The sequence below is a fragment of the Schistocerca americana genome, chromosome 1 (genome assembly GCF_021461395.2).
Source record: "Schistocerca americana isolate TAMUIC-IGC-003095 chromosome 1, iqSchAmer2.1, whole genome shotgun sequence".
Classification (NCBI taxonomy): domain Eukaryota; kingdom Metazoa; phylum Arthropoda; class Insecta; order Orthoptera; family Acrididae; genus Schistocerca; species Schistocerca americana.
Window position 1 is genome coordinate 387,148,865 of NC_060119.1, and position 24,420 is coordinate 387,173,284.

Consider the following 24,420-nt stretch of genomic DNA (forward strand, 5'->3'; position numbering starts at 1 on the left):
TATTTCATCTGCAATAGTAGGAGAACTCCTTGGTTGCCTAGAAGTCACACAAGAAAACTACTGAAACAACCATAATTTCATAGAATCAACATTAACTGAAGGTGAATTTTAAGACTGGCTCTATTTATGATTATTATGTGTTGGCTGTGAAACAGTCATCATTTCAAAGACTCCATCACCAATATCACTTTATTTACAAATGAAAAAGATTACTGTGCTGACTGAACAGTGTAACATGAATATAGACATACATCACTTAGAACAATAGCATGCATTAATCACTTTTTGACAGAAAGAAAGAGCTCTTGAATAGAAAATATTTAAAATTTCTCCGCATACCTCAATGCCTGGAGGTGGGGGCATGGAAATTGGTGCCTGCACCATCCTTGGAGGTGCTGATGGCATGCTCACTGGGGGTACAGTTGCTAATTCCATACCAGGAGGCACAACTGGAGATGTCTGTCCACCCATTGCAACAGAACTGGGCACTGTTACTGGTGGAGGAACTGTCATCCTCTGAAATCAATATCAAAGTGCAACAATCAAGGATAAAATAACGTTGCATGTAATATGAAACTGGAAGCAAGCTGCCACCATTAAACAAACAAATTGAATCAAATGGTGTTAAAAGATTAAATTTCATACTTCATGGAGCATTTGGTGCAATCAGAAACAGTCATACTACTTACAATTGTGAAGTTATGGTGCTAGTTCCTATTTTCTAGCAGTCAAATAACAAAAAAAGAAAGAAACCAATATTCACCCAGAAAGCAAGCTACAATGTTCTAAATGTCTAACAGATTCCTGAAAACAAACTAAGGTGACAGCCCACAAAATAGTTCTAATAAAATCAAATTTAGATTGTGAGGTAGCTAATTAACTGCCAAGTAATTTGTTGCATATCCCATTGATCAATCACATTCACAGAATCTCTTAAACATGTGTGTTGTCAGGTGCTACACAAAGAAGCAATTCAGTTCAAAAAAGAAATTATAGGCTACAAGATTCTGAAGGATATTTCTGTTTCTATTGTTCTTCATGCACTTTAACAATTTTCTTCAGTAAAACATGAACAGTGCCAATTACTGTGAAGATAATATTATTATTTTGGTACGGTCAATGACAATGATAGAGAATAGTGGAATTTTCTGCCCTTTTCGCTATTCTACAAAATGGATAGTTTTATATATCTTTTCTAGGAGAAATCAGATACCAAGAGTCAGTAAGCACAACAGTACTACACTACGTGCATACGTACTTCCAACAGCACAGAAATATACACAAACAACATTTTTTGTCACAAAGTACCCATGAAGATAGTTTATCTTGTAGTATGATGCATGTGTTAGCAAAATCAATTGAACAAGAGTGCACTATAGCATAAAAGATTTGCATAAATATTAGAAAACTGCAATAGTTCATGATATATTAGGCCCTTTAATGTTAAGTGGGAGAATTTTAGAGTTATGAAGAAAAGGTAGTGCATCCTGTAATTATTAGAGAGGTTAAAGAAAGATTAAAGGCAAACTTGCAAGTATTCTCAACAGGATTTGGGAATCTATGATGCAATATATGCAGCAAGTATGAGTGTGCATAAAAGCAAAAAAGATGACCAATACATGACATCAGAATTATCCATATCATGTTTTTGCCTGTTTTTTAAGTGCACAGGTTATAACCACACTAATAATAAAGAAAATAATATAATCTAGTAACAATAAATAGGTTCTTAGCAAATAGCTATTGAAAATGAGTATATGAGAGAGCAGGATCGGTATCAAATATTTAAGTAGTACAAAGACATGCAAGATGTCTCTCTTAAAAGATATTGGCGCATTATCTCTGGTATTATTTACAATTTCATTTTTGCGTTGTACAACTAGACTTAACCCAAATTCACAGTTCTCAACACACCTATCATGTGAAGCCCTTTGCCGATGGATAAAGTTTGTTTCCCATCACAAACAAAATTATTTTTACAGCAGAATTTTATATGCCCACTCCTTAGAGCAGTCCCAGATTAGTATCGTGCAATATTTGTTTCATCGATATGTATTAGCAGGAACAGTAACAGCAATTCAGCAGTGACTTGGTAGTGCTGCAAGTGTGGAGCTTGCAGTCAGCATAGGTCAGGGCACTATCTCGCTACTGGAGTATTGGTTTCTCTATAAGTTTTACTGTGCCTGTTAATAAGTATTGATGAACCAAATATCACTCTAGACCAATCTGGGAGCACTTTATCAAATGAGCACGTAAAATTCTGTTTTAAAAATTATTTTGTTCGTAATGGGAAACAAACAAGTGCTTTCTGTCATCAGTGGGCATTGCTTGAAAGACGGGATGAGCACTATTTATTTAGGTCGACTCCAGCTATACAACGCAAAAACAAAATTGCAAATTTATGCAGAAAACCAGAGAAAATGCACCTGATGCCTCTTAGGAGAGACACACAGTATACAAGTAATGGCACTGAAAAAGTTTATTACAGGAGGAGTTAGGGAACTCATATTTGTAACGGCTGGGTAAAGTCCATAGGATATGGAAAAACTTTTGTCGCTGGAAGAAATAAAGGTAAGAGCTAAAAGCTGTGATTACATTTTCAAATTATTGTGATGGTGTGTATCAAATTTTATGTAGATATGAGAGAGAAGAAGTCATCTGGAGTCTCCCTCCCAACACCAGCTTTTCTCAACTGTGCAGATGGGAGTTGTCATAACAACACATACTCTGCTCCCAAAATCATTCCGGCCTCAACTTATGGCAACATACTGTCCCCATACCCTCTACCCAACAGTTTCCATCCCCTCTATACTATCACCTCTTCTCTGTTTTCATCTACCACTCCTGTGTGTGCTGCCCCCTGCCAACACAGCCACCCATCTTTGTCTGTTCTTCTCCTGTTTTGTTCCATTCCCCCCTCCCCACTTCCCGTTGCTCATCCACCCAACACTGCACCTGTTGGCAGTCTAGTCCCTGCACACGTTGCCAGACAGCATTCCTCTCTCCCCTTCTTTTTCTGACACAGGCTGTGCCTGAAAACTAATGTGTGAGTGTCTTGTAATTCTGCTTGTCTGCAACTTAACGTGTCATCTTTATGGTTAAGTAGCAATCTATCATTTCCTTACACTGATGAAATGAAATGTCGTGTGGCTAAGGCCCCCCGTCGGGTAGACCGTTCGCCTGGTGCAGGTCTTTCGATTTGACGCCACTTCGACGACCTGCGCGTCGATGGGGATGAAATGATGATGATTAGGACAACACAACACCCAGTCCCTGAGCGGAGAAAATCTCCGACCCAGCCGGGTATCGAACCCGGGACCTTAGGCTTGACATTCCGTCACGCTGACCACTCAGCTACCGGGGCCGGACTTTACACTGATGAGAGAGAGGGGCAACATAGACAAACCCAGAGAAGGGTCGTCTAATCCTTCGTCAGGTGAACCCATGGAAAGAATGACCTGTACCATTTCTTTTATGTTGAGGACTAAGGAGAGGGACACACCTGCATCACACAGACAATAATGTATCCACACAGTATCTGTCCGAAAGATAAGGTGTAAGCTTGGTTATTACAAAGGCAGGACACTGTAATGTCACTGAAGCACACTGATGAAGTATTGTCCAAAATAGCCCAAAGCAAACAGACTATCATTTAGGCTAAAAGACCCCCATGTAATGCACTCCACAAGTACTCTACAACCCAAGCAGCTTCTTCCTACGCATAGTGCATTCCTGACCTATCACGGAGAATCCTACAATTCTCCCAGCATCGCCACTTCTGCCAAGTGCCTGCACAAACTAAAGATGGCCTCAGAATGTAAACAATAGGTGTCATTGGTGCCAACATGAGACACAACTTGAAGATACCCTGCACCCTGTGTCATAAATAGGTGCAGGAAGGGCCATCCTCACATCCTGGATCCTCTCTCTCTAGCTGGCATCTCTGACAGACACATTGGACTTCTTACCGGTCCTGGACATTATTTCCCTAAAGGGACTCCACAACTAGTGAATCCATCCCCAAGGGACCTTATCAAACCCTGCTGAAGGAGTAGCCATCGGCCAAGTCACAGGGTGAATGGGTGAGGCCAAACAGCCATTGCCCACAGTCAAATGACGCAACACTTTACAACCTGTCACTCACACTTACACTTTACAACCTGTCATTCACACTTCGGTGAACATAGTCACACCCCCCCCCCCCCCTCCCCCTGGAACTCTAAGGATATGGAATCTGCCTCTTGCCCTCCATCCGTGGTTTATAGGACATCATGTGAGAAAAGGACAGGCTGAATTTTGCACGAGCAATGCTTTCTAGATCAGTGCCAATTTGCGCATTGATGCTTTTCTGTCTCAAGAAAATGTATTACATTTAGATTTAGAATATCCTCAACAATTCTGCACTAAACCAATGTGTAAAGATCTTAAACTTTAATATTATGAGTCCATTCTTTGATCCTTATTATATATAGCAGTCACCTGTACTTTTTCTAGTCACTTAGGCCTTTGTACTTGACGAAAGATTCACATTAAATGCCAGCTAAAAAAGGGGCCACTGCTGAAGAGTACTTTCGATAAAACCAAATTGAGAGCAGCCAATTTTCCACTCATAAGGTGAATGGGTGAGGCCAAATGGCCATTCCTGGCATCCATCCTCCACATCGCATGACGCAAACATATTACAACCTACCAGTTACTCTGTGGCGAGTGTAGCTCCGCCAGTTGGCGCATACTGGAAACCTAGGAATATGAAATATGCTTATTGCCCTTCATTCACAGGTCCCTGGTAGCACAGCCTGTGGGCAAACCAAGCGACCCCTTAGATGTCCCACGTGATGCACTAGTTTCTCCACTGCTGCTGTACCCTGAGGCAGCACCTTTGGACGGTTAACCACAGTCAACAGCACCTTCAGCTGTTCACAAACTGCAGCCAGGTCTTCCTGCACCCACACTCAGCATGCATGCTCTCTATCCAGCCTACTACTAAAATTTAACCGGAAATAATTTGTAAATGAAATGATGAAAATGAGTATTATTGCCTTTTAGACACGGATTTGCACTAACACAACTGTTAAAACACCAATGCACATCACTAGAGTGGCCCACAAACAAACGATTTACTCTCGTGGTGATTCATGACTAAAGGAGTGATACTTTGCAGGTGAGAAAGTAGGAAATATAATACAAACAATGGAAATGCTAGGTTGGAATACAAGCAATGTGAGGAAAAGCTAGATTGCTGCTTACCATGAAGATGACATGTTAAATTGCTGACAGGCACAACTGAAGGACACTCGTGCATTAGTTTTCAGTCACAGTCTCCTTCAGAAATGTTGTGTGCTTCCTTTTCTGTTGAAGACTTTGACTGAAAGCTAACACAGACATGTAGCAAATGACAGCACCCCATTTTTAAGAATACTCAAGTTTACACTATTACTACATTCCCTCCCCATTTCTGGGCATAAATTGTAAAGTATTCAGTCCGCTTTGTGGGGTATTATGTTATCTGGTTGCATCTCCAGCTCATCTATTTTTGTTTTGTAAACAAAATGTGTAATGATGCATTTCACAATTACAACGCTTGTAGGATGCCACAATTTTGGTAGTCCACATACTGCATGCACGCTTTTTCTTCATTGCTGTCAAAGGTTGAGGAAAAAAGTGGTAAAAGAAAGCTCTGCTCAGCATTATTGAACTGAAGTAAGCAGAAAATGAAGCTCAATTTCCTTGACGTGGGCCACAATGAAAACAGTGTCGTACTCCCTACAAAACTTAGATGAGCAGCAACAACAAATTTCTTAACATTTCATTTCACTTATAATGAAAGCTTGTCTTATAAGCCATTAGTAGCACATTTGATGTCTCAGAATCTGTACCAGCACTAATCTTGGCTAAAAATGAAATATAACTGAATGGCAAAGTGACTGTTTTTTCACTGCCCAGCAACTGACAAGCAATATTTTTCTTCTTAGGGATGACGTTCCGCAAATTCCAGAGATGGGAACTTGCTTTTGAAGATACACTCCACATTCTGCCTTTCTCTTGGTCAAAATGGAAACTAATCTAGCCTCTACACCTTCCCCTTCCTTCCTTAGCTTCCTCAGAATCTTTGTATCAGTTGTTAATTACTTTCCTGCCCTCATCCCCATGGTGACTTCTCTTTATCATTCTTTTCATTAACCACTTCCTCATCTTTTACCAGATCCACCTTTACTTTTCAGTCATAACCTCTTGTGTATCATCTTGTGCAGCTGCCACACTGCCACATTATTTAGTATGTACTGTCTTTTATCTCCTAATCTCTCCGATGCTTTTTCCTTCAATTTGGCACCTCTGTCTTTATCTCTCTGAATCATTTCCTATTCTCTTCCCTGAAGGAGGAACCTATAGTTGCAAAACTGTGAGTACAGGTACTCTTTTTGTAAGTCTCTACTTGCTAAACTTTAGGATATGCCTAGTGAAAGTAAATTCTGGCTACCTCATGAAGCTGTGTGTGAATTTAATAAGAAAAGAAATCAAACATGTTGGTAATGTGTGTAAGGAAGTACTTAATAAACATTTAATTTTCCATGACCATAAATGACAAAATACCAATGATGATGATGAAAATGCCAATCACAGTATGGACACAACAGTGACAAAAATTAAGCATAAACTGATACTTCTGCATACAATTTCAATTTTTCTGTCGACAATAATGAACATAGCATGGCAACATACTTGCAACGCATGGGACACAATTCACTACACATCTGTCAGGATACTGGATAGATCTCTTAGGTAAACACTAAATGGCAGCACAGCTTTAATCAGTTGCTTTACAAACAACCGGCAGACTACAAGGGGCACAGAAGATACTGGATACTGTTAACACAGGCTTCAGCAGTTCTTCAATACTCCACTCTCTTGAGAATACGAATACAGCATGGGATCCAATTCAAAATTCTAACAATGGAACCCTCAACAACTAGACACACTGAAGACTTGCCAAGGTTGTTCACAAACTGCAATGTAATTGTCCTATGAACACACGTAAATAAAGTATTAATTAAGAACATATATAAAGAAAGTATTTGAACCACATTTGTCACTGACATGATACAAATGTTGCAGAAACAATGCTATCAAAGCTCCACTGCAACACAATTCTTGTCTTTTTTTACTGTTACATGTGATTCACCCATTGGTTTCTTCACAGTACAACAACAGTTTGCTCATTCATACAGCTGTTTCATTATAGATACTCCTGGCTCTGCATCTTCTATTTAAAATACAGGTCTGGGTGGTGGTGGTGCTTAGTGTTTAACGTCCCGTCGACAACGAGGTCATTAGAGACGGAGCGCAAGCTCGGGTTAGGGAAGGATTGGGAAGGAAATCGGCCGTGCCCTTTCAAAGGAACCATCCCGGCATTTGCCTGAAACGATTTAGGGAAATCACGGAAAACCTAAATCAGGATGGCCGAAGACGGGATTGAACCGTCGTCCTCCCGAATGCGAGTCCAGTGTGCTAACCACTGCGCCACCTCGCTCGGTACAGGTCTGGCGACTTGACTGTAACATTCCTACTGAATGCAACAAACCGAGGTTCAATTACTTGAATATACAATACATCTGATTACTGAACACCATGGCACACTGTAATTACATTATGTGATTATATAAACGTTTGGTTCCTGAAGAGGGGCAGCAGCATTTTCAGTAGTTGCAGGGGCAACAGTCTGGATGACTGACTGATCTGGCCTTGTAACATTAACCAAAACGGCTTTGCTGTGTTGGTCCTGTGAATGGCTGAAAACAAGGGGGAAATTACAGCCATAATTTTTCCCCGAGGGCACGCAGCTTTACTGTATGATTAAATGATGATGGCGTCATCACGAGTAAAATGGCGTTCTAGGGATCCTTGATTGGGCAGGTGGGATCGAAAATTTAAACAGGGAAATGGATAGGTTAAATTTAGATATAGTGGGAATTAGTGAAGTTCGCTGGCAGATGAATAAAGGGTTATAAATACAAAATCAAGTAAGGGTAATGCAGGAGTAGGTTTAATAATGAATAAAAAATAGGAATGTGGAAATGCTACTACGAACAGCATAGAGCACGTATTATTATAGCCAAGATATACATGAACCCCACACCTACCACAGTAGTGCAAGTTTACATGCCAAATAGCTCTGCGGATGATGAAGAGATTGAAGACATGTGTGATGCGATAAAAGAAATTATTCAGGTAGTTAAGGGTGACAAAAATCTAATAGTCGTGGGGGACTAGAATTTGATTGTAGGAAAAGGAAGAGAAGGAAAAGTAGTAAGTGAATATGAACTGGGGATAAGGAATGAAAGAGGAAGCCGCCTGGTAGAATTTTGAACAGAGCATAATTTAATCATAGGTAACACTTGGTTTAAGAATCATGAAAGAAGGTTGTATACATGGAAGAGGCCTGGAGACACTGGAAGGTTTCAGATTGATTATGTAATGGTAACACAGAGAATTAGAAACCAGATTTTAAATTGTAAGACATTTACAGGGGTAGATGCAGACTCTGACCATAACTGGTTATTCGCTGTAAATTAAAACTGAAGGAACCGGAAAAGGGCAGGAATTTAAGGAGATGGGACCTGGATAAACTGAAAGAACCAGGGGTTGTAGAAAGTTTCAGAGAGAGCATTAAAGAATGGTTGATAAGAACAGGGAAAAGAAATACAGTAGTAGCTTTGAGAGACGGAAATAATGAAGGCAGCAGAGGATCAAGTAGGCAAAAAGAAGAGGGCTAACAGAAGTCCTTGGGTAGCAGAAGAGCTATTGAATTTAATTGATGAAAGGAGAAAATATAAAAATTCGATAACTGAAGCAGGCAAAAACAAATGCAAATGACTCAAAAAGAAGATCGACAGGAAGTGCAGAATGGCTACGGAAGGATGGCTAGAGGACAAATGTGAGGCTGTAAAGGCATATTTCACTAGCGATAATATAGATACTGCCTACAGGAAAATTCAAGAGACCTTTGGAGAAAAGAGAACCGCCTGTATGAAAATCAAGAGCACAGATGGGAAACCAGGAAGAGAAAGCAGAAAAGTGGAAGGAATATATAGAGGGTCTATGCAAGGGCGATGTACTTGAGGGCAATATTATGGAAATGGAAGAGGACATGGATGAAGATGAAATGGGAGATATGATACTGCGTGAAGAACTTGACACAGCACTGAAAGACCTGAGTTTAAAAAAGGCCCCGGGAGTAAACAACATTCCATTAGAACTACTGATAGTCTTGGGAGAGCCAGCCATGACTAAACTCCATCATCTGGTGAGCAAGATGTGTGAGACAGGTGAAAGAGCCTCACACTTCAAGAATATAATAATTCCAATCCCAAAGAAAGCTGGTGTCGACAGATGAGAAAATTACCGAATTACCAGTTTAATAAGTCATGGCTGCAAAATACCAATACGAATTCTTTACAGACGAATGTAAAAATTGGTAGAAGCTGGTCTCAGAAAAGATCAGTTTGGATTCCGTAGAAATGTTAAAACACACAAGGCAATACTGACCATATGAGTTATCTTAGAAGATAGATTAATGAAAGGCAAACCTGTATTTCTAGCATTTGTATATTTAGAAAAAAAAAAGGCTTTTGAAATGTTGACTAGAACACGCTCTTTCAAATTCTGAAAGTGGCAGGTGTAAAATACAAAATTACAAAGGCTGCTTACAATTTGTACAGAAACCAAATGGCAGTTAAAAGAGTCGAGGAGCATGAAAGGGAAGCAGTGACTGAGAAGGGAGTGAGACAGGGTTGTAGCCCATCCCCAATGTTATTCAATCTGTAAATTGAGCAAGCAGTGAAGGAAACAAAAGAAAAATTTGAAGTAGGAATTAAAATTCATGGAGAAGAAATAAAAACTTTGAATTTTCCTGATGACATTGTAATTCTGTCAGAGACAGCAAAGAACCTGGAAGGGCAGTTGAATGGAATGGACAGTGTCTTGAAGGGAGGATATAATATGAACATTAACAAGAGCAAAATGAAGGTGGTTCTGAGGGAATTACATTAGGAAATTAGACGTAGATGACTTTTGCTATTTGGGGAGCAAAATAATTGATGATGGTCAAAGTAGAGAGGATATAAAATGTAGACTGGCTATGGCAAGGAAAGTGTTTCTGAAGAAGAGAAGTTTGTTAACATCGAATATAGATTTAAGTGTCAGGAAGTCTTTCCTGTGAGTATTTGTATGAGTGTAGCCATTTATGGAAGTGAAACATGGACGATAAACAGTGTAGACACGAAGAGAATAGAAGCTTTCGAAATGTGGTGCTACAGAAGAATGCTGAAGATTAGATGGGTAGATCACATAACTAATGAGAAGGTACTGAACAGAAGAGGAATTTGTGTCACAACTTGACTAGCAGAAGGGATCGGTTGGTAGGATACTTTGAGGCATCAAGGGATCACCAATTTAGTACTGGAGGGAAGTGTGGAGGGTAAAAATTGTAGAGGGAGACCAAGAGGTGAATACACTAAGCAGATTCAGAAGGATGTAGGTTGCAGTAGTTATTTGGAGATGATAAGGCTTGCACAGGATACAGTAGCATGGAGAGCTGCCTCAAACCAGTCTCTGAACTGAAGACCACAACAACAACACACATGGTGTTTCAAAGTTTTTGAATATAATGCGTAGAAGCGATAGGACAGGTCAGGGGGAACGACTTTCGTTAGAGAAAAAATGTTCCGTGACACTTCTTGACTACACAAGGCTTCCTTTTGTATTGGTTATGCCCCTGAGAGACAGCATAGCATGCACACTGTGCAACCTACATATGGCCTGCATGTTGCCTATAATACAGTAGTCTGTTCCGAATGAAAGAAATAGGCCCACCAAAATTGAAGTTATCAATTCCCTTCTAAAATATCTTTCTCTGCTTAGAGGAACTCATTCTTAAGGTTTTCTTGTTGACAATCACTTTCAGTTTACTGGCGTAGGTAGTATGCACCACACCTGTTGAAAGACTGCCAGTTTGGTGAAATCTTATCGTCCTTGTACCAGCAAATACTAAAGGACACCTAGTGTCGCTGAGAAGCACTGACAAACATTTTGTCTCAAATAAAATTTGTTCCCCTTGATGTGATATAACCTATCACACTAAATGTTTGATGCAAAGACTTTGCAACATCCTGCATCTATGGTCATGTCTAGACTCTAACTTACACTAACTACTGTTTAAAGACATTTGAGACTGAAAACACTTCAACAGAATTTTTGTTCAAGCCTGATAAGGCAACAAAAAAATTGTTCATGAAGTAAATATGTGTTAATTACTTGTTTTAAATACAAGATAGGCAACTGAATTTTGCGTACAATAATTAAGTGTGATGTATGGAATTACCTCAGCTGAGACAAGTGAAAAAGTAATTTAATTCTAATGAAAATATACATGCTGAAACACTAACTGTTAAAGGTACTCAACACGTACTATAATGATAAAAACAATCAAAACAATTAATTTCTGACAAAATTATTTAATTGGATAGGAAAAAAATCTACTCACCAAGCGGTGACAGAACACACACACTGGCTCCGAAAGTTTGCCAGTTACAATTGCCTTTATGTGTGTGTTCTGCTGCCATTTGGTAAGCAGATTTTTTTATCCACCCAACTTCATCATGCATTATGTAATCCTCAAAATCTCTATCTTTTCCTAAGCTAATTATGAAAAATATGTTTATGTTTTCTGCTGCACCAAATTTCAAGCCTAAATAATTTTGCGCATTTTTTTATAATTATAACAACACTATATGTACCAAACACTGTCAAGATCATAAGGGGGATTGCAGCTGCAACCACAGGGAGTGAGTGAGCCAGTAGGGAGGGAGGGAAGGAGGGAAGGAGTGAGTGGAAGTGCTGTCGAGTTCATTTTGGTTTGTGTGAATAAATTGTCTTTAAAACAGGAAATGAAATGGATCAGTACCTTTCATACGCAAAGTATGTGCAGCCAAATGATATAAAAAAATCTCAAGAGTCACCTCACTACTTTTGCAGCAAGCTTAAATAATATGACCAACAATCTTTGACATGTCCAATTCAAACAAGTACATAACAAAGTATTTATGTAACATCTTCCTTCTCCACAATTCAATTATCATGTTGCAAAAACCACAATATTGTGACTTGGATAATGCAAATAATTTGTATACTTAAACGGAAATTTTGTTTTATAGTCATTTATGGTGCGAGTGGGTGTGTTACACAATCAAGAAGATATTTAAAATTACTTGTCTCATTTCTTCTTCCCGCTGCTTCTCTAGAAGTGCTTCCTGCTGCAGACGAAACAGTTCCTGTTCTTCTCGTTGCTTCTCAGCGAGAGCAGTCTGAAAAACAAGTCAATGATACAAAATTACACCAATACGTTATTTACTTTACTTCTAATTAAAATATATATGTGATAGATACTTAAGTGTAGCTCTTAAGTTTAACTTTTAAAGAAAGTGGAAGCACTGGGCCAGGAAGCAGTAATAATTACAGGGGTCCTTCAACCTTATAGCTTCACAGCACATTATTGTTATTATTATTATTAAAGAAATGACAATTAATAATCATGCTTGGACTATCTTGTCATGGTTGTACTGTGGCTGTGCTTGTAACTGAGAAAAGTAATATACTGATATTACTTATCTAAATACCCAGTAAATTTTAGCATTAATGACAATTATTATATTGATGATGATGTTGTTGTTCAGAGTAACAGGTCCAGTATTGGTACCCCATGGCCTTCCCCCTTCATGGTCAGTTCCAGACATTCCCTCTGTGGTCCATACCCACTGGACGCATTCATGAGAGTTCTGTTTTCGGTCTGGTGTGCCTGTCGGTGTGCTGGTATCCCATTTTTGGTCCATAGCAGTTCCAGGTGTTCCCTCTGCAGTCTGTACCCACTGGACGCAATTTTAGGCATTCCATCTTAGCTCGTTGTGCTGGTGCTCTGTCTGATGTTTGTTTCCCATGTCCACACGCTCAGTTCTTGTTGTCATAGAATGATACTGCTGCTGCTACTGTTGCCCCCATTGCATTTTCAGGAATCCAGTGCAGGATCCCAGGCTCCACAGCGTTGGTACCCAGTGTTCATGGTTCATGTGATTTTCCATCACCTTTATCTCTATTAATTCTCTTATAACACTGCCCCAGTCTGACGGTCTGTGCCAGAACCCTCATTTCATCACAGTTTGTGGAACAATTGAGTTCAAGTCAGTGTCTGCCAATGGTTGATTTCGTTGTCTGTCTTAGACAGGTGAGCCTTTGATGTTCTCTACATCTGATGTCTACTGTCCTAGATGATTGGTCAATGTATGACATTCCACATTGGGTAGGTATATGATAAATTTCTGTAGTCCTACGTCATCTTTCACATTGATCTTGCTTGGTGGACAGAGAACACACTTGATGTTGTGCTTCCTGAGAACCCTGTGCTGATTTCGATGGAAATAGACTCTGCATACGGCAGATATGTCACTTGTTTCACCTTTTTTTTTATGATGTGGCAGAGTGACTGGTTGAAATGCCTTCTGAATCTCTTTGGCCGTGTATACATTCTTGCAGAAAACTGACCATAGATGTTCTATTCCTCCTGCTAAACAATGTGGGGCTGACAAGTTGTGTGTCCTGTGGACCAATGTCTTCAGAAATCCATTCTTCTATCCTGGGTGGTGACAACTGTTGGCTTGAGGGCACGTCCAGTGGCCACAGATCCCAGAGGGAACGCCTGGAACTAACCATGGAGAGATAAAGCTGCAGATGTAAGTACTGGACCCATTCCACTCAAAGAGCAGTCTCAGGAAGCACCAGATATAGATAACGAGTTACATTACAGAAATATATTGTAAGAATGATGATGATATCCACCAGAATACTACAACTCCACAAGCTGACAACCAGCCTTCTTCACTGTCTGAGGATGTGCATCTGCCACCAAGTCACACACATTCACAATTATATCACTAACAGCTCATTTGCAGACCCATGTTTACTGGAACATTTTCACTTATATTATTTTACATTTCCATCACTGCCTGTTTTCACTATTAATTATGATACACCATGTATAATGGAAAGCAGCTGGAAGACAGTAATATGGAAAGAAAAGAGCGACTAGATTATGAGGAAATGGAACACTAACAGAAGAAACTGACAAATTCAACATAAGGCATCTGGAATATATAACATTCCCCCAGAATTATTTATATCCTTGGGAAAACCGATGATAAAAAAGTGTCCTATTTGGTATACATGACATACAAGACAGGTAAAGCACCCAATTCCAAAGAAAGTGGATGCTGGCAGTTGTATTCCCACACCATCATTTTAATAAGTCTTGGTGGCATAATATCAAAACAAGTTATCTTTGGAAAGCTGGAACATATGGTAGGAGTCAATCCAAAGAAAAATCAAATTTAGCTTTTGAAGGAATGTAAGAACACACACAAAGCAACTCTAGTCACACAACTTATCTTAAGAGAGAGATTTAAGAAAAGCAAACATACATTAATATCATTTTTAGATTTAGAAAAATATTTTGGTAATGGTGGCTAGGGTCGACCGAAGTGTCTAATCCCACCCGTCGGCTTTGACACCTGACGTGAGGCTGTTGTGGTGTGTGAGGTCACGACGGCGCGGAATTTAGTTTGTGAGAGTTGCGTGTTTGTAGGTGTCATTTTGATGTGATTGGTGGTGCTCTCTGGCGGTGTGTTAGGTGATGTTTTTGGTTTAGTTTGCATGTGTGGCGTGTTTATAGGTGGCATATTGTTGTGGTCGGTGGTTCTGGTGGTGTGTTTATGGGTAGTGTGTTACGTGGTGTATTGGGTTCATTTGCGTGATAGCTAGCATTGCAAGTGTGTGGTATCGGGACTGTGCTTTCAGCGGAATATTTTAACGATTTTAGTTTTGTCATTTCGACATTATTGTAGTTTTTTTCTGTTTGTTGTGTGTGAATTTTGGTATATTGCTTTTGTTATGTCTTTGGTAGGTAGGGATATGACTGACAGTTTTCGGTTGTCGGCAATGACGGGGGAAATTTCTTCAACTACTCGGATTTTTGGATATTGATGTGAAGTGTTCAGTATGTCATGAAGAAGTGAGGCTTACTAAAGTTCCGGCGTCTCGGACCAGGGACGGCTGTATGTGGAGATGTCGTAAGGATAACAGGTCAAGGGAAGTGTTCAATTCCAATTTTGTTGGTTTGTTGTGCTTTTTGGGGTAGTGAAGATTGTGGACGTGGTTGTAGTTTTGGGTTTTATGATTTGGTATCTGTAGTTTCTGTTGACCTATATACGTCAAGGGAAGTGTTCGATTCCAACGTGTGGTTGTGGCTGTGGATGTTCCGGTATCTGGAGTTGCTGCTGAGCGATATAGGTCAAAGGAAGTGTTCAATTCCAATTTGTGGGATCGGGAGCTGCTGTTGAGCTATATAGGTCAAGGGATGTGTTTGATTCCAATTTGTGCGATCAGGAGTGCTGTTGAGCTATATAGGTAAAGGGAAGTGTCCGATTCCAGGGGAGATTGTGTTTAGTGGAATTTGGGGAGTTTTGTGTTGTTGGTTTTTTTCGTCATTTTGTGTGGTTTGGTACGGTGGTGTGTGTCTAAGTTTTTATATATTCACTTTGTCCCCATCCAAAACACCCCCAATTTCCCATGCTTGTCCCGATAGTTTCATTAGGTTTTTTTGTGGAATGTGTGTGTCTTGGTTTTTCAATGTATTTTCGTGTTTGTGGTCATGTTTACGTAATGACGTCATAGGTGCCATATTGAAGTCATATGTATGGTCATTTCCACCATATCTGTGACGGGTGGAATCAGGCGCTTCTGTATTTCCGGTGGCTACAGTTTACAATGGCCACCCATGCGCATATGTTGGAAACACTTATGTATGTATGTATGATTAAGAATGAAGGTGTTATTATTTTCTGGCTACAGTTTATAATGGGACGCCTGTGCACAGATTTCTCCTACTGCCATTAGTAATGTTTAACTGTTTTCTTTAGGCATAGTCTATATCAGTTCAGGCAGGCTAGGAAAAAATCTTACCTTCATAGTTTCGGATGTTATTGAATTTAGCATATGTTAAAATGAAGGACTAAGTAAGGCACAAGAACAAGTATATTTTTGTTTACTTAAAAAAAAAAAGGTCTGAGATACAGCCCTCCAAAAAATGACACTGTGCATACTATTTTGAAGACACAAATTTTTGAAATAATTTTTTTTAATGTGAGAGATAATTGCTTCATGATTACAAAGAAATTCTCCATTTCAACTTATCTGTCAAAGTTTTTTTACTACAGGGTTCTGAACTTTTATTATAATTTATGAAATTTTTTTTTTTTCAAACTACCAATCCATAAATTTTTGATTTTTTTCTGTTGATTAGTACCATATAGTAACAAATTCTCTGAAAAGGAGAGCTTCCACTTCTAGGTTGAACAGGTTTTATAAACAATTGAATTTTTTGCGATATATAAAACCTGTTTTATTACCACATTATCACATAACAAGTTAATAAAAACCAAAACCTAGCCTTATTTAACATAATTTTAGTTTTGAAAGATGAGTAGGAAGACTCATTTTTCAAGCATTTTAAATGGTTCCAAAATGTATGTGAAAGGTCCAAAGACTTAAAGGTTTCAATTTATACAACTTATGGCCACTCTTTTTTTGCACTGAAATTAGTCAGTCAACGAACTAAAACTGTGTTCCACTGCTTCAGTATCTTCCTTTGGTGCAGGGTGATCAGCTCCCGTTGAACCAATAGGAACTGGTGTTATGTATCACAAAAATTTCAATTGTTTATAAAACCTGTTAACCAAAAAACGGAAGCTCACCTTTTCAGGGAATTTAGAACTATATGGTACTAATCAACATGAACAAATCCAAATTTTATAGATTTGGCATTTCTGAAAAACATTTTTCCATAAATTATTAAAAAAAGTTCAGAGCAGTATAGTAAAGGAACTTTGACAGATAAGTCCAAATGGAGGATTTCTTTGTATTCGTGAAGCAATTATCGTCCAATTTTAAAAAAAAAAAAAAAAAGAAGGAAAAAACCAACAAAATATCTAGAACTGTTGCAGAGATGCAGCATTTTAAATTTTTTCCAAAATTGGCTCATCAAAATGGTATGTGCAGTGTCATCCTTGGAGGGCTGTATTTCAGAAAAGAATTTATTTTTTTTGTGAAAAAAAAAAAAAAACATGTTCCTCACTTAGTCCTTCATTTTAACAAACGCTGAATTCAATAACATCCGCGACAGTGAAGGTAACCCCCCACTCCCACTCTGAACTGATACAGATTAAGCCTTATTGTCCTGAATTATATGTGATTTATCAGTCTATGTAATTTTTTGTTGAGATTTTCTAGCTCATTATCCAAATTTATCCAAGCTCATACATAGACTTTGGTGATTCCCATAGGCCTACATTCTATAATTAAAAATAAATAAATAAATCTTAGCTGTTCTGTCGGATTCCGAACTGGCTTGGGATACATAAGAATCATACCATAATTAAACTATATGACTAATGATATTTTTGCTCCCAACAAAATAATTGGGCCTATAATTAAGTATATCATTGGTAATCGAGATTATTACTTAGAGCTCGGGTAATTTAATTTACTCTGCCACATAATGAACTGTTAAAAAGAGAAAAATTAAACTTAGCTAAAAATGCATGGGCCTTACAGACATCTATGAGTCAGGAGACAGCAAATTCAAAAGCTGTCTACGTAGGCTATACATTTGAAGCAAAACCGTTAATTATGGTTGGTTAAATTTACCAGCACTACAAAGTACACTAGCACGGTAAAACAGGAAAATTAACTTACTGCATAGGTTCTAAATCTCAGTAACAGCTGCACATATTCAAACTTTCTGAATAAAAAATATAAAATCTATGGCTTACCGGTATGCAATACATTTCGTAAATACCAAACAAATGTAATCCTCAGCAAAAAACTTTAGAAAAGCATGCCGCTAAAATCCTAAATATGTGACAGAACAATGATTCAAGGAATAACATAAAATGTCGAAACAAGTCGTTTATCATTTGTAAACAACTAATCAGTAGCTACGCAGTTATTTTCTCCATTTCTTTCTGTTGAAGTCATCTTGGGCAAACCTACAAGTCCGAACTTTTAGTTAAATTTCTGGTTGCAAACAAGTCATTCAACTGAGTCGTCGGGTTACACCAAAGAGCTACAATTCCAGGAGCGCCCATTATCACACTCTAGCCTGAATGTAAGTCACTAATTCGCTACCACTAATAATTAAAATCTGTACTTCATCTACGATGCCAGATGAGGCCTATATTTTTACTTGGTCTGCACTTGTCACTGGCGGGTACTACGTTTGCTCGTAAATATTACTGTACCTCAGTAAAATAAATACATACCTGCTGCAGCCGCAGCAATTCATCTTGCTTCTGTTGATCCATCTTCGAAAGAACAGCACAACTACGTAAAGGCCAATTTCGTTACTACCGCCAACCTCCCAGCAACAACATAAACATCTCCTTTCAGCTGTATCACAACAAACTGAAGCACTCACAAATTTCTCCAAACCTTAGCACGTACAGAAATAACACCACTCAAATTAAATATAAAAATAATTGTCGTTGAGAGACAAATCACGATCTACTTCAAAACATTTCACGCGTCTGTTCTACAAACAACATTATACGATCAGCCTTCCCAAACAATTCAATCATCAAAGACTATACAATATACATCCGGAAGAAGCAGTGATAGAAATGTGGATGCGTGTGAAATGCCTGACAACGCGATGAAATAATTAATCTATAGTAAATTCAGTTCGGAAAACCAAAAATTACTCCACACAAGAATGAGAACCAGATTCATTTAATTTCAGTATCTTCACAATTTCTGGGCAATTAGTAAACAAAACTGTTCACACGTTTTACATGTTTTATCACCGAAAATAATGATACGCAGTTAATAAGTCATCACAAATCACTAAAAAAATTATTCATCGATCTTTCAAAGGTCAAAGATATATGGTATTGTAACCTCTATCCAATGTCAAATATTTGATGAATGGATACTTAACAAATAAATAAATAAAATATAATAAAAAATAAATACATCTTCAACTGTACTCTGCAAACCACCGCGAAGTGCGTGACAAATGGCGCGTCCCATTGTAACCGTTATTAGTGTTTCTTCCCGTGCCATTCGCGTGTGGAGCACGGGAAGAATGATTGTTTGAATGCCTATCTGCGTGCTGTAATTATTCTCATCTTCATCCCAGTATCTCTAATGTAAGCGATACGTAGGGGATTATAGCATAGTCCTAGAGTCATCATTTAAAGCTGGTTCTTGAATCTTTGTTAGTAGATTTTCTTGGAATAGTTTACGTCTAGTTTCAAGAGTCTGCCAGTTCAGTGTTTTCAGCATCACTGCAACACTCTCCCACAGGTCAAACAAACATGTGTCCATTCTTTCTGCCCTTCTCTGTATATGTTCAATCTTTGGAACGGATCCCATACACTTGAGCAGAATTCTAGAACTGGTCACATGAGTGTTTTGCACTTCCTCAGTATTTTACCAATAAGCTGAAGTAATAATAACATGAATTACAAGCAATCGATCCTTTGTGATCATTCCATTTAATATTCTTACAAAGTGTTACACCTACGTATTTGTATGAGTTGATCGTCTCCAATTGTGACTCATTGGTATTAGAGTCATAGGATACTATGTTTTCTTCGTTTTGTGAAGGGCACAATTTCACACTTATGAATATTTACAGCAAAAGCTGAAATGCTTAACACTAACGCTAATACTAATATCACTTATCTTTTCTATGATATGAGAATTAAATTGGGGTAATTCTCCTGGGTTATCTTTTGAAGTCTTATCATGGTCTGACTGAATATGTATGCAGCTTCTTTCACACAGTAATTCGTTACAGAAAAAAAGTCTGAGACTTTTATTATTTATAAAAAGATGAACAGTAAAGGTCCCAAAACATTTTCCTGGGACACACCTGACATTACTTCCACGTCTGACGATGACGTTCCATCTAAAATTACGTGTTGTGTCTTCCCTACCTAAAAGCCTACTATCCAGTCACAAACTTCACTTGATACCCCATATGATGGAACTGCTGACAATAAGTGGTGGTACTGAGACACATGCCTTTTGGAAATCAAGAAATACTGCACCTATCTCATTGCCGTGATTCAAAGCTTTCAGTATGTCATGTTAGAAAAGTGGGTTTCACATAATCAATGTTTTTGGAATCTGGTATGGAGGAGGTAATTCTGTTCAAGATACCTCATCATGTTTGAACGAAGAATATGTTCTGAGAGTCTACAACAAATCAGTGTCGAGGATATTGGACGACATTTTGTGGATCATTTCTACAACCGTTCTTGTAAATGGGTGTTATCACTGCTTTCTTGCAAGTAATGGGCACAGATTTTTGTTCGAGGCAGGGGTCTACGATAGATTACAGTAAAAAGAGGGGCTAACTCAAATGCAATTTCAGTATAGAATCTGACATTTAATCAGGCCCTGAAGTTCTGTTCAAATTTAACAATTTCATGTTTTTCTCGACACCACTGACACAAATACTGATATCATTCATCTTTCCATGGTACGAGGATTAAATTGGGGCAATAGTGCTCTGAGCACTATGGGACTTAACTTCTGTGGTCATCAGTCCCCTAGAACTAGAACTACTTAAACCTAACTAACCTAAGGACATCACACACATCCATGCCCGAGGCAGGATTCGAACCTGCGACCGTAGCGGTCGCGCGGTACCAGACTGCAGCGCCTAGAACCGCTCAGCCACGACGGCCGGGGGAATTTTCGTAACGTAAGCAACTCCCACGTAAAGACAAAGCATGTTGCATCGCATCAATGCTCCATTCGACCTCAATCCAATTTAGTAATAATTATTATAATGAATTGGCCTATTCCAGGCCACTACATATCAGGATTGGTGAGAGAAATGGTAATGGAGAGGGTAAATTTACGCCAGGCGTACTGTCGGACAGTGGTACTATTGACAAGTGTTTATTCAGACAGCTTTATACAGTGCTCCAGCTGTGCTCAAGCCGGACTGTGTACTTGCAAATGCACCAATTGCAAATCGTATTGAACACCTGATGCACTGGTGACATTCATGGTTCTGGTTCACAGGCTGTAGCTACCACGATACTGAGGAGTCTACCAGCAAGTGACACCATGCGTGCCTCCATCAATGAAAAGTGAGCATGGCCCACCCAGCTAAAAAATGGCTCTGAGCACTATGGGACTTAACATCGATGGTCATCAGTCCCCTAGAACTTAAAACTACTTAAACCTAACTGACCTAATGACATCACACAACACCCAGCCATCACGAGGCAGAGAAAATCCCTGACCGCGCTGGGAATTGAACCTGGGAACCCGGGTGCGGGAAGCGAGAACGCCACCACATGACCACGAGCTGCGGACCCTGCCCTGCTCCTCCAGAGTTTTGCCAGTTATGCACCCCCACCCTTACTTGTAGTTTCCATGTTGAGTGTTCTGAGAAATTTTTGTTGTTGTGAATTGATTTTAAGAGATCAACATATTGCGAAATGACAAGTCTTTACTCGTTTCCTGTAATAAAGGTTATCTTCTTTTCGAATTTCCCAGTTCCCATCGTGCTATGCAGTGCCTCGTGTTTGACCACTGACTTCTTTTCTGATTGCACAAAGGGTGAGGGCTATAAGAGAGCTTCTACGTTTAAACAACTCACATCACAAACACAGTTTCCGTAATTCTTCTATATTCAAGCAAATTCTTAACTCACAACAACTGATAATTAACAAGGCTTTTTGGCAACATGTTCAACATGTTGCTTCAATGCTTGACCAAAACCATAAGTGCACACCTAACTCGAGGTAGTGTAGCGTACAGTCTATACAACAACATTCATTTTTCTAGTGACCATTGCCATCAGGCCCCTTTCTTCTTTGGAAACCCATAAAGCACGACTGCAAAATTGAAGCGAACCCTCAATTACCAGTCCAAATTACACATCCTCGTCGCTTTCTGCCCTGTGGCTGCATTTTTTTTTTTTCATATCTGCACATAAATTCGAACAAATCCATGCGCAGTAGATGCTCTTTACGCTACTACTAGGTGGCCAAAAGGCTTTGTCTCCCTCAGCCAGATTGCAGACAGCTTGCAGTCTGTTGGCAGAAGTGCCTCAGAGGGCGGATGCTGTCTGCATACCAGCTCCCCACATCAGTGAAGTTTCTCAAGTCCTGTGGGCGCTACGCCACAGATAGGCACGTCTCACCAGAACTCGCTGGTTGAAGAGACAGAATGGCGGCGTGACCGAATGTTTGAACCCCTAAGCTCGATTATTTATGTAACATTTCTCACACAGACCTGATGGAGGGGGGCCAGGAAAGTTTGCTTCCTATTACTTGTCTTGTCAGCTTTTCCTAGCTCGCACTGTCCTGAGGACACTTGACTAGGCCCAGCTAAATTTGCAATATGTGGATTCCTCAGTAGGACACAAATGCCCAAGTTACAAAATATTGCTCCACACTTGGTCACGCTGTGTTAGCTGCTCCATGCACTCGACTATTGATTAGTGTCACAAACCTCCACTTGCCTGAAGTGTTTTGTCAAAGAGCCAATAATACCATCCAGTGGCTTAATGTATTAGCACATCAGCCGGATTGGCCTCTACTGCTTTGCAGAGGTAGGAATAAAACTTTAAAAATTCAATATTCTCATGTGGAGTGCAGCACACCTCTCCTCTTTCGAATAATCTGGCCCAAATCTTCGAAGACTGCTCTTTAATTGAAATTACTGTTAACCCAAGAAAACTCTTTACTAAGCTCATGGCATCACCCAGCTTTAACCACGAGCTATACAAGATGGGTTTTTCCTTTATCCATTACTAACATGAGATTACTCTCAAAGAGCAGTCTCCAGGAACTTCCTAAAATATCATTAATCTAATGCTTATGCTTTACTTTCATCGAATGTTCCCTCGGCCTATGCCAACTAGTGACTTGACTGGCATCCGATACATTGGTGTATCTGTAGGCTGTACATGCCTGTGTTTATTACAGAAATGAAATATGCAAGTACCTAGTAGAAACACACCACAACTCGTAGCTGAAACGCTCATCGATGTAATCTCTTACTGACTATTTTCTTAAAAATTTACATATGTTGCAACATCTACTTCACTGAAATCACAACAGTCATACCAGTGAGTGCAGCTAGACGGTGGAAATCCTTCCCAACTATCTCACAAGCTGTATTATTGATGATAATTCTGCTTCCCTGCAATTGTAATTTTTTCAGCCTCTCAGCTTTCCCTTTTAATAACAATTTTCCACCAAAGTTTCTGGCTACAAGACCAAGTGTACCCAATGACTTCCCACCTTCTGGAAGTAAAACAATGTGGACGAGATTTCTTTTTCACAACTTGTCTCATTCACACTCTCTAAAAACTTAGTCCCTCACACGACCACTTATCAGTGTGTGTCAGTGTGTCTGGACAGGCAACAATAGTTCCTCGAGTCCACTTCTCCAAATCCTCTCAGACATAACCACATGAGCTTCCCTACTATCTGAAATCAACAATACCCCCTGGATCCTCATTTCTATCAATTTCCCTGTTACACCACATTTCACAGGATATGGGTGAATGGTGTGACATTGAAATTTTGAACCAACTCCTGCTGCAGGTAAGTGAATCGTTGTATATACCCTTGCTCCATCTGTTCTTACACTTATCCTAGCCAAATGAAAAAACAATGTTAATTACTTCCTGTCACTTCCACTACGTGTCTTAATTTTGCTGGGAACTGCTTCTCCACTAGGCATAATCCCAACATAAGCTCCCAGGATGGACTCAATATCAGACTGATCTATCCATTTACTGTATGATGCATTGGTTTCTGCAATATGGCCACCTCATTCCTTGAATCACACAGCCGCTCTGCCAATGCATGGAGTAACCTTATAGCCAACTTGTCATCCAATGAACTTAACTGCCCCTCAATCCTCCACAGATCGTTGTTCTATACTTTCTTTGTATCACTAGTATACCAAGTGAGCTCCATAGTTAACACTTCTACTAACCTCACATTATTTAATACTCCCTTCTCTAAACTAGACAACAGTGTTGGTTGCCAGTCTGCGACTCTCTTCATAGGACTCGACATTTGCTGGACATTATCAAGTATCCAATTTAATTTCAGAACATCCTCCTCATTCACTGTCCTGAACACCATGTTTAGTAATTTACCTCCCGCATTTAACCAAGCTCTTTCCCTCTGAAATATGGTCCATGGTACGAAATCCACCGGCTGGAGTAATTGTGTTCTTATTATTCCATAGATAAACTGTACCTCATAATACTCCCCTCGC

At 39.3% G+C, this 24,420-nt stretch overlaps 1 protein-coding gene across 1 annotated transcript in view; it reads right to left on the bottom strand.

Annotated features, from left to right (window-relative positions):
• LOC124601606 (splicing factor 3B subunit 2) overlaps positions 1-18,736 on the bottom strand; it is a 99,831-nt gene extending 81,095 nt beyond the window's left edge. The window contains exons 1-3 of the mRNA XM_047136257.1: positions 18,420-18,736; positions 12,264-12,359; positions 340-516 (exon numbers count right to left, since the gene is read on the bottom strand). Coding sequence (XP_046992213.1) covers positions 340-516; positions 12,264-12,359; positions 18,420-18,461 — 315 coding nt within the window. The 5' untranslated portion in view covers positions 18,462-18,736. The remainder of the gene's footprint in view (positions 1-339; positions 517-12,263; positions 12,360-18,419) is intronic.
• Between the last annotated feature and the right edge of the window lie 5,684 nt (positions 18,737-24,420).